The 13,648-nt window shown below is 30.1% G+C and overlaps 1 protein-coding gene across 1 annotated transcript in view; it reads right to left on the reverse strand.

Annotated features, from left to right (window-relative positions):
• LOC142319145 (endoplasmic reticulum transmembrane helix translocase) overlaps positions 1–13,648 on the reverse strand; it is an 86,048-nt gene that overhangs the window by 52,673 nt on the left and 19,727 nt on the right. The window contains exons 2-3 of the mRNA XM_075356109.1: positions 11,899–11,988; positions 3,874–4,064 (exon numbers count right to left, since the gene is read on the reverse strand). Of these exons, the coding sequence (XP_075212224.1) occupies positions 3,874–4,064; positions 11,899–11,988 (281 nt within the window). The remainder of the gene's footprint in view (positions 1–3,873; positions 4,065–11,898; positions 11,989–13,648) is intronic.

Genomic DNA, 13,648 nt, shown 5'->3' on the forward strand with positions numbered 1-13,648 from the left:
TTCTAAGTGGGTATTTATGATGAAATCAGATTAAATGGGAAGAAACCTTAATGATTTGTCTATTCCCAAGTGGCATGATGATATCTCTCGGAATTATTATTTCTATTGCCATAGAAGAAGCATTCATCAAATGGTTGTAAATCAGCTTTCTTAAATTGAGTATGAAAACTGGTATATGAAAATAACCAATTGCAATAAGAAAATGTCAGATCATAGTTGTCACCTGAAAAAGTCATTACATGAATTGAAACAGATTTCATGATGTTGGTAATATTTAAATGAGTATTTTAATTGCATTGGTTTATCTCGTTTAAAATTACATCCTTGTACATTTATGAAAAATGACACATTTTGATTTGGTAAAAATAATATCTGTTTCTAATAATTCATATGATGTGAATACTTTTAAGAACTTTCTAGCATCTATATATATATAGAAAAACACATCAAGTTTGCCACCAAACATTCACATTAGTTTGATATGACTTCCATTTGTAGTATGACATACATCCCACCTTAAGTCAATTTCATTCCTGACTGTACCCAGCAAGTTGGATGTTACCTTTGCAGCTGTAGCATTAATTCAATCTCAGCTCAACAAGATCAGCAAGCAAAGGTGGTACATAAACCTGATTTTTAATGAAACCTCAAAAGAAAAAATTTAGCAGGGTCAAATATGGGGAGTGAGGTGGCCATGCCATGCATTGGTCCTTCACAACCAATGCACTGACCAGGGAATGGAGTACCAAGAAAATCTTGGACTTCTAGATGGTAGTGAGATGGTACCCCATTTTGCTGATAGTAATGACCTCAATCTTGGTTATCATTGTCTAAGTGAGGAATTAAACATTTTTTTATCATGTCCAAATAAACGATATCATTTAAGGTTGCTTCCTGGAAGTACAGGCCATACAGTCTTTGTTTGCTTAGCCCATAAATAACCTGACCTTAGGGTTACAAATAACCTTAGACCTTAAGGCTGCAAAGTTTCCTGAGGTTTTTGCTTCCCCATGTACTACTATACTACGCCACAGCAGATTCAGGGATGTATGGGCGTTCTGATGATTTTGTATGTTTAACAGAACAACCTGTGTCACTGATGGTTTGGTGCCAAGAGTAAATTGTATGACTACTGGGAGGTTCACCATTGTATTCTCTGCAAAAATTATATTGAACTGCACTTGCTGCAAATTGTGAAACCAAAAAACACACAGATAGCACGTTCCACACCAGTAAATATATCCATTTTCAACAACACTGGTGGCCAAATTCGGAACTAATCAATTAAGTGAGTTAAAAATTGATGTGTTTTGCTATGAAATGAGGCTTCAATCAAATCTACATTATCTAAATGCATTTTTATATGCCCTTAAAGTTGTGAAATCAACTGTTTGTTAAATCACCTGGTATTTAATAATAGGGACATTCAATAATTAAAGACAAATTGATGTAAAAAAAAATGTATATTTTTACAAAATGAGACTTTTACTACTTCTCAACATAATCCCCACCAATATTAATACACTTGTCTCAATGACAAACTAGTTTTTTTATATCTGATGCAAAGAAGACTTTGTCTTGTTGTTTGAGCCACTTACCCACAAATTCTTTGACTTCATTGTTGCTGAACTTTTTTCCATGTAATATCTCCTTGAGTGAAGCAAACAAATGAAAATCCAAGGCAGCCAAATCTGGACTGTAGGGAGGATGTGGTAGTATCTCCCAATCCATTTTTCCAATGATTTCTTGGGTTAGCTGGGCAGTGTAAGGGCAAACATTGTCGTGTAGCAATATCATGGCTTTTCTTTGAGATCCATGACGTTTTTCTCTCATTGCTGGCTTTACTTTTTTCATCAGCATGTCTGGGCAGACACTGTTTATTGTACGCTGATTTTCCAAATAATCACAAAAGACGACACCTTGGGCAAAGATGGTCAACATGACTTTTCCCACTGATGCTTGCATTCTGAATTTCTTTCAGACAGGTGAGCCTGGTGTGCTTCCAATCCATGCTTTGTCTTTTGGACTCTGGTTCAAAATGGTGAACCCAAATTTAATCACACATTAAAATCTTTTTTTAAAAAAGGATCACCTTTCCATGTGTTGATTACTTGAAATTTTAATGATTATAGACGAATATGTATTAAGTTTATGCATTATTTATTGATTGAATATATTTGTTATTGAAATATTTTCAATTGAATTTTGGTAATTTTATTTGTCGTAATTTCAATAACACATTGAATATATTGAGTAGTATTATGTTAATAAATTGAATAGAATTGATGAATGCGTTGTGTGTAACCGTACTACTACATATCATGTCTTGTCTACAATAGAGCCACAAAATATGATATAAAAACTTAACACCAAGATTAGTAAAATTTAACCACAAAAGCGTTCTTTCAAGTCCATACACACTCTGAGTCTTGTTTCTTTGTGTTGTGTTAACTCTTTCGGGACCCACCTTGCACTTGCTTTGGTGTAATTGAGCTTGTTACTGATAATGTTATGAACTGTGCCAACAGTTGCTGCAACTGTTTTTGCTATACATTCAACTGTAATACACATTGGTCTTCATGAACAATGTCGTTAATGCGGGTTTCAAGTAAAGGAGTTGACACTTCAACTGGCCGGCTAGAATGTTGCTTATCAGTCACTGAGGTTCAACCATTTTTGAACTGTTCTACCCACTTATAAAAATTCCCGCAGTTCTTACAACTTTCACGATACTGTAAAATCATTCGAGAAAAGATTTTAGTCGGTTTTTCACCTTCAGAAAGCAAAAAATGGATCAGTGAACGTTGTTCAACTAATGTGGAAACTTCAAGCAGACACACCATCATTAAATGCAATATTGAGGTTAATAAGCAAACAATTATCCGTCAGCTGTTTTCAGCTCATCCCAGTGATGCCAACCTAAAGTCATGAAAGTACAAAACTCCTCTAACAAACTGTTTCACTTCTACATCAATTTGTCTCTTTAATTATCCCCTGTATATATTGCATATACTAGGCTAATATTAAATAATTTGAAATGATTATAAAACAATAATTCATTGAAATATTCCTTTATAAAATATTTATACATAAACTTACAAAAACTATTTGAAGAAAAAAGCTTATAATACAACTGTGTAAGTAATTTAACGGACAAAAATATTAATTTAGAAATTTATCAACTTGTTTCAGCAAAAAAAAAAATAAGATAAAACCAGCCAATCTGGTTTTCAGCAGGCACATCCAAACAGATCTTCATAAACAAAGAGTAATTTTCTCAAAATATTCGATTGAGTGAAAACTGCTGTAGAGGTTCATGCTTTACCAACCTTACAAAATTTGCTGAATTATTTCTGAAAATTTGTAGTACACTTATTGACACTTTTTGTTAAAAATAATTGTAAACAAGTTAATTTGTTGTTTTCAGAGACAAAAAAAAAAATAATACATAAAATTAATGCAAATAGTCTTATGTGAGATATCCAACAAAATAAAATTTAACCACTAACAAAATAAAATACAAGATTTATATCAAATGGCGAAATTATAATTATTGAGAATGCTACTTTCTTCCACACTAGAAGAATTCTGAAAAACTCAAATCTATTGTCTAAAAGTATAACAAAAAAGAACTACTAAATAAATAAATTCCTTATGTATGTTCTATAAATTCAATGTCTGAATTTCTTAAATTGAATTCAGCCAAAACTTTTTAAATTTCTAAAGTATAACCTTCAATAGTATTAAAAAAACTTTTTCAGTAGACATATGTTGTTATGCATCAACATATAATTACACGTTTTCTATATAAAAGTTAAAAAAGGATGTTAAAAATAAAGAAATGTTGCAGAACAAAGAAAACGGACTACTTACATATTTTTTCCATACTTCTGTTCTGCATTGTTTACTTCATTATCTTCCTGATAACCTTTCCAATCCATATATTGGTGAAACATATTGTTAATTGGAAAACATAACCCATTAAATTGCTTTTTATTACAATCCCAAACATATTTTGTCTTTTGAAATACAAACCAAATATGTACAGTTTTTTTACTTTCATCCTGCAGAATGAAAAGAACATATTAAAAAAATGTATACAGCAAAAACACAAACTAAATAAAATTTTAACCCTTAACTCACAAGGTGAGGTATGTCAGTCATACCACTTGAATATTTTGAAATAGTGTCCCTCACTCATAAACTGTTTCAATGCTCCCACCACCCAAGTACCTTTTGCACATGTTCTCTTCTTTCAATTGCCATTGTTGTCATGACCTTCAGTGCTTGTTAGTGTAGTGTTGTCATCCTGCTTGTATCGGTCATCGTGTTGTACACTTTTATATTTTAATGTTTGTGTACCACACCTCATAGTGAGTGTACCTCTTTTGTATAGCCTATTTTTTAACACTTCATTCTTTTTTTGTTACTTTTAAGTTGAGTCGTTTTTTTTCGTTATAAGTTGTTATATGTTTTCATAGGGGTAAAAAACATTATTATTATTATGTAAAATAAAGGTAATTAAATTTTTCATTATGTATTTTGGAACTATTTTAATTATATAAGATGAATAGCGATCCTAATGTTAGTAATGCTTCAACTGATAATGCTGAAGCCATAAATAGTTTGATTGACAATTTGTTTTATGAAGACCTTGCGATGTAAATGATCTGGAAATTGATAAAGACTATGTTATTGAAAGTGATCACATCACTTCATCAGAACAAAGTGAAGATAGTTTGAATGGTGAAATAACTTCTGATCTCCGGGACAATACAGATCATTTTTATTATGGCAAAAATGGGCTTAAATGGTCGGCTGAACCTTTCCAAACGAGAAATACCAGAACTCAAAGGCACAATATCATGGTCTAGCATCCGGGACTAAAACAACATGTGCGTGCCTTAGATTCAAAACCAGAACCATTTGAAACTTGGGGTCTAATTATTGATAATGATCTATTACGTAGAATCATACACTTTAAACAGTTTGAAATTTGCAAAAAAAAATCCAAATGCTACAGGTATACTTGATGTGGACCTTATTGAAACAAAGACCTTTATTAGTTTTGATTTTTTACTTAGCAATTTTTACATCTAATCATGAAGAGACATGACCAATGTAGGCTACTGATGGAACAGGACGTGATATTTTTCGTTGCATTATGAGTAGAAACAATTTAAAAATTTATTATCACATATTTGTTTTGATGATCAAACTGACCGTCCTCATTGAATCCAAGAAAATCCAGTGACTGCAGTTTCTGAACTATTTGGACAATTTTTGAACAATTTTCAGGATTCATACTCTATTAGTGTTTATGCTACAATATATGAAATGCTTGTGAGCTTTAGAGGTCAGTGTAGATTTAGAATTTATATGCCAAAAAAGCCATACAAATATGGAATAAAGATTCAAGCTCTAGTTGATTCCTAGACCCATTATTTTAGCAATGGTTACATCTACATCAGTAAAGACAGCGATGGTGATACACTTGATGAAGCTGACAAGACAGTATTCCAAACCGACCCAATCAGTCATCTGTCTAGCAAAGAATATAATGTACAGCAACAAGAACATCACGACTGACAACTGGTATTCATCAGTAGAAATAGCTAATGTACTGTATGATAAGGGGCTAATATTTATCGGGACAATGCATCAAAACAAGCAGGAAATTCCATCTGAGTTCATACCTCAAAGACGTCGTCCTGTAGGAAGTTCAATATATGGATTCATAGCTAAAAAAACAATCTTATGTTCCAAAAAAAGGTAAAATTTTTCTTTCTGCAATGCACAACACACCAGAGAACTGCAAAAAGACAGGAAAACCTGAAGTAAATACTTTCTATAATCGTACTAAAGGTGATGTAGACAGTTTAGATGAGAAATTTGCCATTTATTGTTCCAGCTGAAGAACTTTTAGATGGCCAATGGCTATGGCTATTTTCTTCAGAATTTTAGACATCAGTGCTGTAAATGCTTACATATTATACTATAGTTATCATGATAACGAGAAAATAACAAAGTTAATTTTTATGAAGAAACTGGCTAAGGCCCTTGTACAATCTCACGTAGAACGAAGAATTCAAGACTTTTTTATCTCTAATGAACTTCGAGCTTGTATGGGGGAGAGTTCTAAAGGTGAAACCACCAGTAATAACTAAAAATGATACTAAAAACGTGTTAATAAAAAAAAGACATCACTTATATGATCCGAACAAGAAAAGAAAATCATTTTATGTATGCTATGAGTATAGGAAGCCCATATGTCTGGAGTGTGCAAAAAAGGTATGCAATAAGTGTATTCAAGAAATAAATGACTAATTTTATAATCCAACCTAACCTAATTTTAGACTTAACTGAGTATATTTTTTAGTTCTTGATTAAAGAAATATTTTTATATTGTTGTGTTTTTCGATAGTGTATAAAGATAATTTCATTTAAGAATATAACCTTGTGAAACCTCTTAAATTTTTCAAACATTAAGTTTTTAAATTTTGCTATTGTTCTAAACAAACTTTTATCACTGAAAAATTGTTTTTTTTCCTAATTATAAGTAATATTAATAATAATTCAGATTGTAAGGTAATATTCTTTAAAAAAAATACCTTTAAGAAAAGGTTTTATAATTTAATGATGATTAAGTTAACCCATTAATTGCCAGAATTAAATAAACACTACTTTTTTTATTAATTACTTTATTTCATCTATTTGTAAGTATATAAAGCTAGAAATATTTTCATATCAACAAAAAATTCAGTAAAGGCTTAGTAATAAAATGGTTCGTTTAGCACCTTTAGCCAAAAGCATAATATAAAATGTAATTTGTAAAAACATAAAAAGAAACCAAACTATTTATAAAACTAGAAAAAACAACTATGAATAAACTACATTAAATTGTTTTTAGTTTATTGTGGATTTATTTTCTTTCTGGTGAATGAAATTCTTTGAAACATTTTGAGTGCAGGTGGACTTTACATTTTATACACAAAAATATAGTGTGGTTTTTGCACAGCTTACATCGTTTTCTAGCTTTGTTTGCATGTTCGGAAATAACATGCCCTACTTTGTCCAAAAGAATATTTTCCGGCAAACTATTTTTTAAAGGCCGACCTTTGGTTGCCAATGATGGAGAAGGAACATTATCTCCCTGAATTTCAGCGATGCACTGTGGTATTTTTATTTCCTCACTTTTGATCAGCAATAATACAAGGTACGACCTAAAGTCAATTTGACTGATTTTATCATGGTTTACAAGCCGATATAGTTTCCACGAATTTACTATAACAGAATCGATAGCATTAGTAAACAATGGCCACCACCACTTTTTTCCACGCACTTTTATTCTATAGTTTCCAATGCCATGGTCAAGAATCCACACCATCCATGAATTTTGTATATTGTGCTACCATTAATGGCTGACTAATAGTTATATCTTTTCTTTCTTTTCTGCTATATCTTTTTGTATTTGCTAATGGGTAAATTCCATTGTGATTACTTGCAACTGTCACCACTGCATTATCATTCCATCTAGCTACTGCAAAACTAGTTTTTTTATCAAATGCAAAATCGAATGTACCTCTATCCATCTTCTGCAATACTTTTGAACTCTTTAGTGGGCAATTAGGAAGCCTATTTTCTCTGACAGTGCCGGTAGCAAAATATCCTTTTTCCTTGAGTAATTTAAATAGATCATATGTCGAAAAAAAAATTGTCAAAATAAATTCTATGCTCGTTCGGATGGGATACAACATTTAACAGATCGAGTACTACTTGTGTCCCCCAGACCATAATCAGGTTTTTCTTTTTTAGCACCTCCGTATGGTATAATTGGTACAAATACCCATCAGAACTACATAAACACCAAAGCTTGAATCCAAATCTGATTGGTTTTCCCCTTATAAACATTTTTGCTGAATGCCTACCAAAATATGGCACCATTTCTTCATCAATAGATAAATTATGAGAAAAAACGCCAAACTGTAAATTACATTTGTTTATTTCATCAAAAAATGGCCGAATTTTTGCAAATTTATCGTTTTTGTCAAGCAATTTGTTATCGGAAAGGTGCAGGTTCCTTTTTATTGCTCTAAAGGTGTTACGACTCATTGAATTTCTGACTATTTTAACAACCTTATCTTCATCCTTACTCCAATACATTTCTGTTTGAGGTAACATATGATAACCAGTCAGTATCGAAATTGCAATAAATCTTTTTAGTAACGCACAATTTAAAGAAAAATCATGCTGATTGTTGTCATGTGCATATTTTATACTGAACTCTAAAATCATATTCAGCAAATCATTATCAAAATAAAGGAAAAATATTTCAAGGGGTGATTTTCCTGTCAGTTTATTTTCTAAAATTTCTATTTGTCTATGTTCTACTGAAATTGGCAATTCTTTATAAATTGGTTCAATTTTTTCCCATTTTGGAATGTTTGTTTTGGGTTTAGTTTTAGATTTTTTTGGTTTATCCTTGCAATTTGATATTTCACCATCAATGTCTTTTTCTGAATGTACATGAATCTCAAATGTACCTGCTATATATCAGTTGTTAATGTAGAATTAGCAAATTGGTCTTGATTAGCAAATTGTCATCAAAGTCTTCTTCATCTGTAAGTTCATCAACTTTAGGTGGAATATAAGTCACGTCAATAGCCGTTGCTTGCGATATGTTGTTATCTTCATCTTCATCTAAAATGGACTGCTCAAGTGATCAAGTGTCAGCGGTTTTTCAAAATTCCACATTTTAAAAAATACTTAAATTATAATGAAATCAACTCGACTCTTGTAAAACTAATGCATGTACATAGTAAATAAACACTATATTAAAAGACGATGTAATATTGTTTGAGATATTTCTTGAGTAAATTTGTATGAATTATAAAATTAATACCGAATACGTAATCAAAATTTAATAGCAAAAGGAAACGCTGTATCAATTCAATAAAATGTTAAGACTAAACAAGACTAAAAATGTAATCAATTATAACTTATGTTAGGGTGATCAAAGAACTTAACAAAGTAAGGCCAAATTGTAAAAAGTGAAGAAAATTATTTAGAAATTTATAAAAAAATCATTTTAGAAAAAGGTGCGTTTACGCACCACTGGCAAAAAATTGGTTAAATAACCTGCAATTTAAAAAAAAAATTTCCAATCTGAATTTTTAGTTACTGCCTTTGGAAAAAGGAGAAAAACATAAATACAATGTTTTCTTACGACAACAAAGTACTAATAAATAAAAATATAAATGTAACTATATATACTGCTCTAAAAAGGAGGTTGAAAATTGTGGTATGACAGACAGGACCTCAAACAACTGTAAAACATTTAATCTAGTTGGTTGAAGTTAATTAATTTCTTCAAATAAATCACATGAAATGAGAAACAGCTTTAGGTAGAAAAAAAATTGATTTATCTTAATAAATTAAAATAAATAATCTTAATTATACATACAAATGACAATTTTAAAGTTGTGACCGCTAAATTTTATTTTAATGTCAGATCAACAAATTTATTATTATGAGATGATATAAACTACTATTTTTATCATCCTGATAAAATTCGTTACATCATTTAAAACAGTTTCATTTAATCTGTGATAAGCAAGGTCTGAAAGTATACCTTGTATTTTCATTAAGTCCTTAATCTTACTAAGTAATCTGTTTCATTAAGTTCTTCAAATTTTCTGTTTAGACCTTTTTAGGTAAAAGACTAAAGACTAATGACTTTCGTACTTGCTACTATCATAGACTTTTCTCTCAAATTTTCAATTACGTTTCCAATATTCAACAATGTTTTTGAAGTAGTTTAATTTTACTCATTTTCATCTAGATTAACATTTTCAGTAAAGGATGATTCTAATTTTTTTTTTTTTAATGTTGAGCAATATTTTTTCTTTCTTTTTTAATACTGGCTGATTAATTCTTAATTAATTTTATTATTTTAGAAGCTGGAGATATATGTAAAGATACATAAAAAAAAAAAATAAATAACTGCAAAGGCTGAATTCTCTTCCTAAAACGTATTTTCCTAATATGAAATCTAACCAATTTCATATTGGTAGAGCGTAATAAAATACCCAGGATCAATTTAACAAGAACATTTTTGTGCTTAAAAAGTATTTCTCAAAACATTTCAAATAGGAATTTTTTTATAATTTGTTTTGTTTTTTAATGAATATTCTCTATAATTTCTTTCCAAAAGTATGATGGTATTTTGTGAGCTATTTATTTTTATGATACTGACAAATAGTTTAATTTTTTTATTTAGATACCCTGAGTTCTAACAATAATCATTTACTTCACTTTGATCACTTGCTGTGGAAAGCTACATATTCAGAAATGAGCTATATAAGTGACATGATGCTGCTTGAATTTGCAGCTTTAGACATGAAAGTCACATTTCAAAAAGCTATTTAAACAATTGTTTAATCAAAACAAAATATTTATTTTAATTGTTATAATTAATTCCTTCAAATTTATTGATAAGATTGTTCAAATTTGTATGTTACCAAGAGTTTGTACCCTGGTTTGAACTATACTAATTTAAAAATTTTAATTACACCTTTAAAAACATAATAAGAGAATTTTTATATTTTTCAAAAATGAAAAGATACAGATTATAAATAAACAATACGTATCATTATAAATAAGTAAACACCATATACAGTTTTTATATAATGCTTTTAAGTAAAATAAATTTTGAAGAATAACTGTTCAATTTTAACTTCTTTCAAATGATTTAATAATCAAATTTTATATTACAGTGTAAATTTCATAACATTTTTACTTCCTTGTACTAAGTAAAGGAAGTATTGTGATTGGGAAAAATTTTGGTTTTCAGATTTCAACAGAAATATCCATTTTGATTAGTTTTGTCTTGACGTCTGTAAGTACGTATATATGTACATGTATCTTGTATACTCAATAATGATAAGCCGTAGGATGTTGAAATTTTGAGTTTAAGATTATTCTAACATCTAGCTGTGCACCTTCCTTTTTGATTGTAATCAAATGGACCAAATGTGTCCAAAAAAGCCCAAAATTAAAAAACAATCTGGATTTTGGACTTTTTCTTAACTGCAGTAATAAGCCCTCATTGAGAGCATTTCAATGACATATCATAAGTGGTACTTATTTTCATTGGTTCCAGAGTTATAGCCAAATAAAATTTTAATTAATGAGATATTTGGATCTTACAAGGGGAAGGCACATCGGTTCAAATCCAAATTCATCTCCTTTTTTAAACTTTTTTTTTTAAATGAAGTATTATACTGATTTATTAATAATTAACCTCTGATTGTAAGAAAAATTTTACAATAAATAATAATTAACGATAAAAAAAAATTATGAAAAATATCAAAATTTATTAATGAAATAAAATTTTATGTACCTTTCATTTAAAAAAATTGTGTATATGTAATTTAATAGGGGAACAAGGAAAGTCACATGGTGACTATATCAGATTTTTTGAACTTATCCTGTCCTTATATTAACTAAGTCTCGGCTTTACAGTTAAAAAAGTGCCAAATTCACTGGTGTGCCTGCATAAAATAAAAAAAATATGAAACATTCTGTTTTCAACTCTCTAAATGGTCTAAGATTCTATGACAAAAAAATAAAAAGTAAATAAATTTTACCAATAACATTTTAATTTTGTATTAAGTGATTTAGTATGGATTGATCTAACCTTTTAAAAAAAAAAAATCATTCAGGTTTTTTTTTATACCAGCTTTAGTTACGATATGCAGATGTATGTACTACTATTTAAGAAGTATGTACTTACTCAATTCTAACAAAGTAACTGGATATGAAAATATAAGAGGGCAAATTTTTAATTAATATCTGTGCACAGTTACTTGTAAAAAATAAACTTTACAAACCACTTACTTTATATCTATGTAATCTAACTAATTCTGAAGATCCGTTGTTTTCAGTAGGTACAACTTTTGCCAGTCTTGCTTCTTCAGGATTACTGGCCTACAAATAAAAAAACATTATATAAATTAAAAATTTTTAAACAGAAAGTTTAAGTCAGAAAAACGTAATAGAAGCAACATAAAGAAAGAAGAAACAGCATACTGGAAAAAACTTTTAACACACCGTAATTGAACAGTAACTAGTGTGATCTTATACGATATACAAGTAACAACTGAAAATGAGTCATTCTCGAAAATAATCATATTACATACCACATTTACAACTGCGTTGGTCAAAAATAGAAGCTTAGATGTAAATGTCCCATCTGTTGTATCAGCAACAAGACAAACTACCAAATGATTTCCTGTTTTTTCTTCATAAACTAAATTTATTGCTGAATGACATCATGCTAAGCTCATCAAACTTTAGTGATATTCAACCCTACACATAAACCTTTCTCCACTCACTAGTAGGACTATCTATATAGTAAAGATCATTTCTCTTGGAGAAAGCAAGTCTGAAAAATATCTCTTAAATAAATTATGGGTCAATGCTATTGCACTAACACATATAAAACTATAAATTCTCATTTAGAGTGAAGCATGAAATGATCCAACATTTGATTTTGTTAAAAAATATTTATTTGTATCGCAATACAACGTGTTTACTATATACCTGGAAATTATGTTCTGCTTATCACGTGTTCAAATGACCACCATTATGTCTAGCAACTTCTTCAACACGAACTCCTATATTGTTAATAACTCAACAACACATATTCTCGGTTACCTCATTGCATGCTTCAATGATCAACTCTTGCAGTTTCATCACTGTACAAGGACGTTTAGCAAAAATCTTTTCGTTTAGAAACCCCCAAAGAAAATAATCACACAGATACAAATCAGGACTGTTCAGGGGCCAGTTCTGTTCATGCACAAAATGATTAGGAAATTGATTTGAAATTACATTTGCGTTAAAAGTTTCATGCAGAAAGTTTAAAACAACATCAGCTGTGTGCGGTCTGGCTCCATCCTGCTCATTTTCTAATTGAAACCCTTTTGCAAGAAGCTGAGGAACAAAATTATTATACAGCATGGTTAGATAACGTTCAGTATTCACTGTCCAAAAAAGAATGGCCCTATTCCCCATGACTTGCGATAGCGTCCATACTGTAATTCTTAGAGCATGATGAACCTTCTCATTAAGCACGTATGGATTTTCAAAACGCCAAAAATTACATTTTCTTTATTAACAAAATTAACATTTTGTTTTTTATTTTGTTCAATAATGACATTTTATTTTGTTTCCCCATCTAGGTGGAAATGTGTCTCATCAGAAAACAAAACATTGTTTAACAATACATCTTTGTACACGGCCTATTCAGCAAATACCATTCCTGGATGATTGTTGCAAACTGTTAATTTACACAAAACTGTTATTTTTAAGAAATACAAATGTAAATCAGTTTTTAAAATTCGCTGCACAGATTGCCTAGAAATCCCAAGTCATGCTGCTGCTTTTCTTGATTTGCCCAGGCTCCTCAGCAATGCTGCTCTGCCAGCTTCGACATTCTGTGAAGAACAAACATCAGCAGGCTGTTCGCACTTACTCTCAAATACTGAATCAAGACTATTAAATTTTTCATAAAGTTTATGTATTGTTTTAAATGAGGGTGACCACCGAGTTGGAAAAGGGAAACAAAACCATCTTTGTGTAAGCA

The sequence above is a fragment of the Lycorma delicatula genome, chromosome 2, assembly GCF_047948215.1.
Source record: "Lycorma delicatula isolate Av1 chromosome 2, ASM4794821v1, whole genome shotgun sequence".
NCBI classification, from domain to species: Eukaryota; Metazoa; Arthropoda; class Insecta; order Hemiptera; family Fulgoridae; genus Lycorma; species Lycorma delicatula.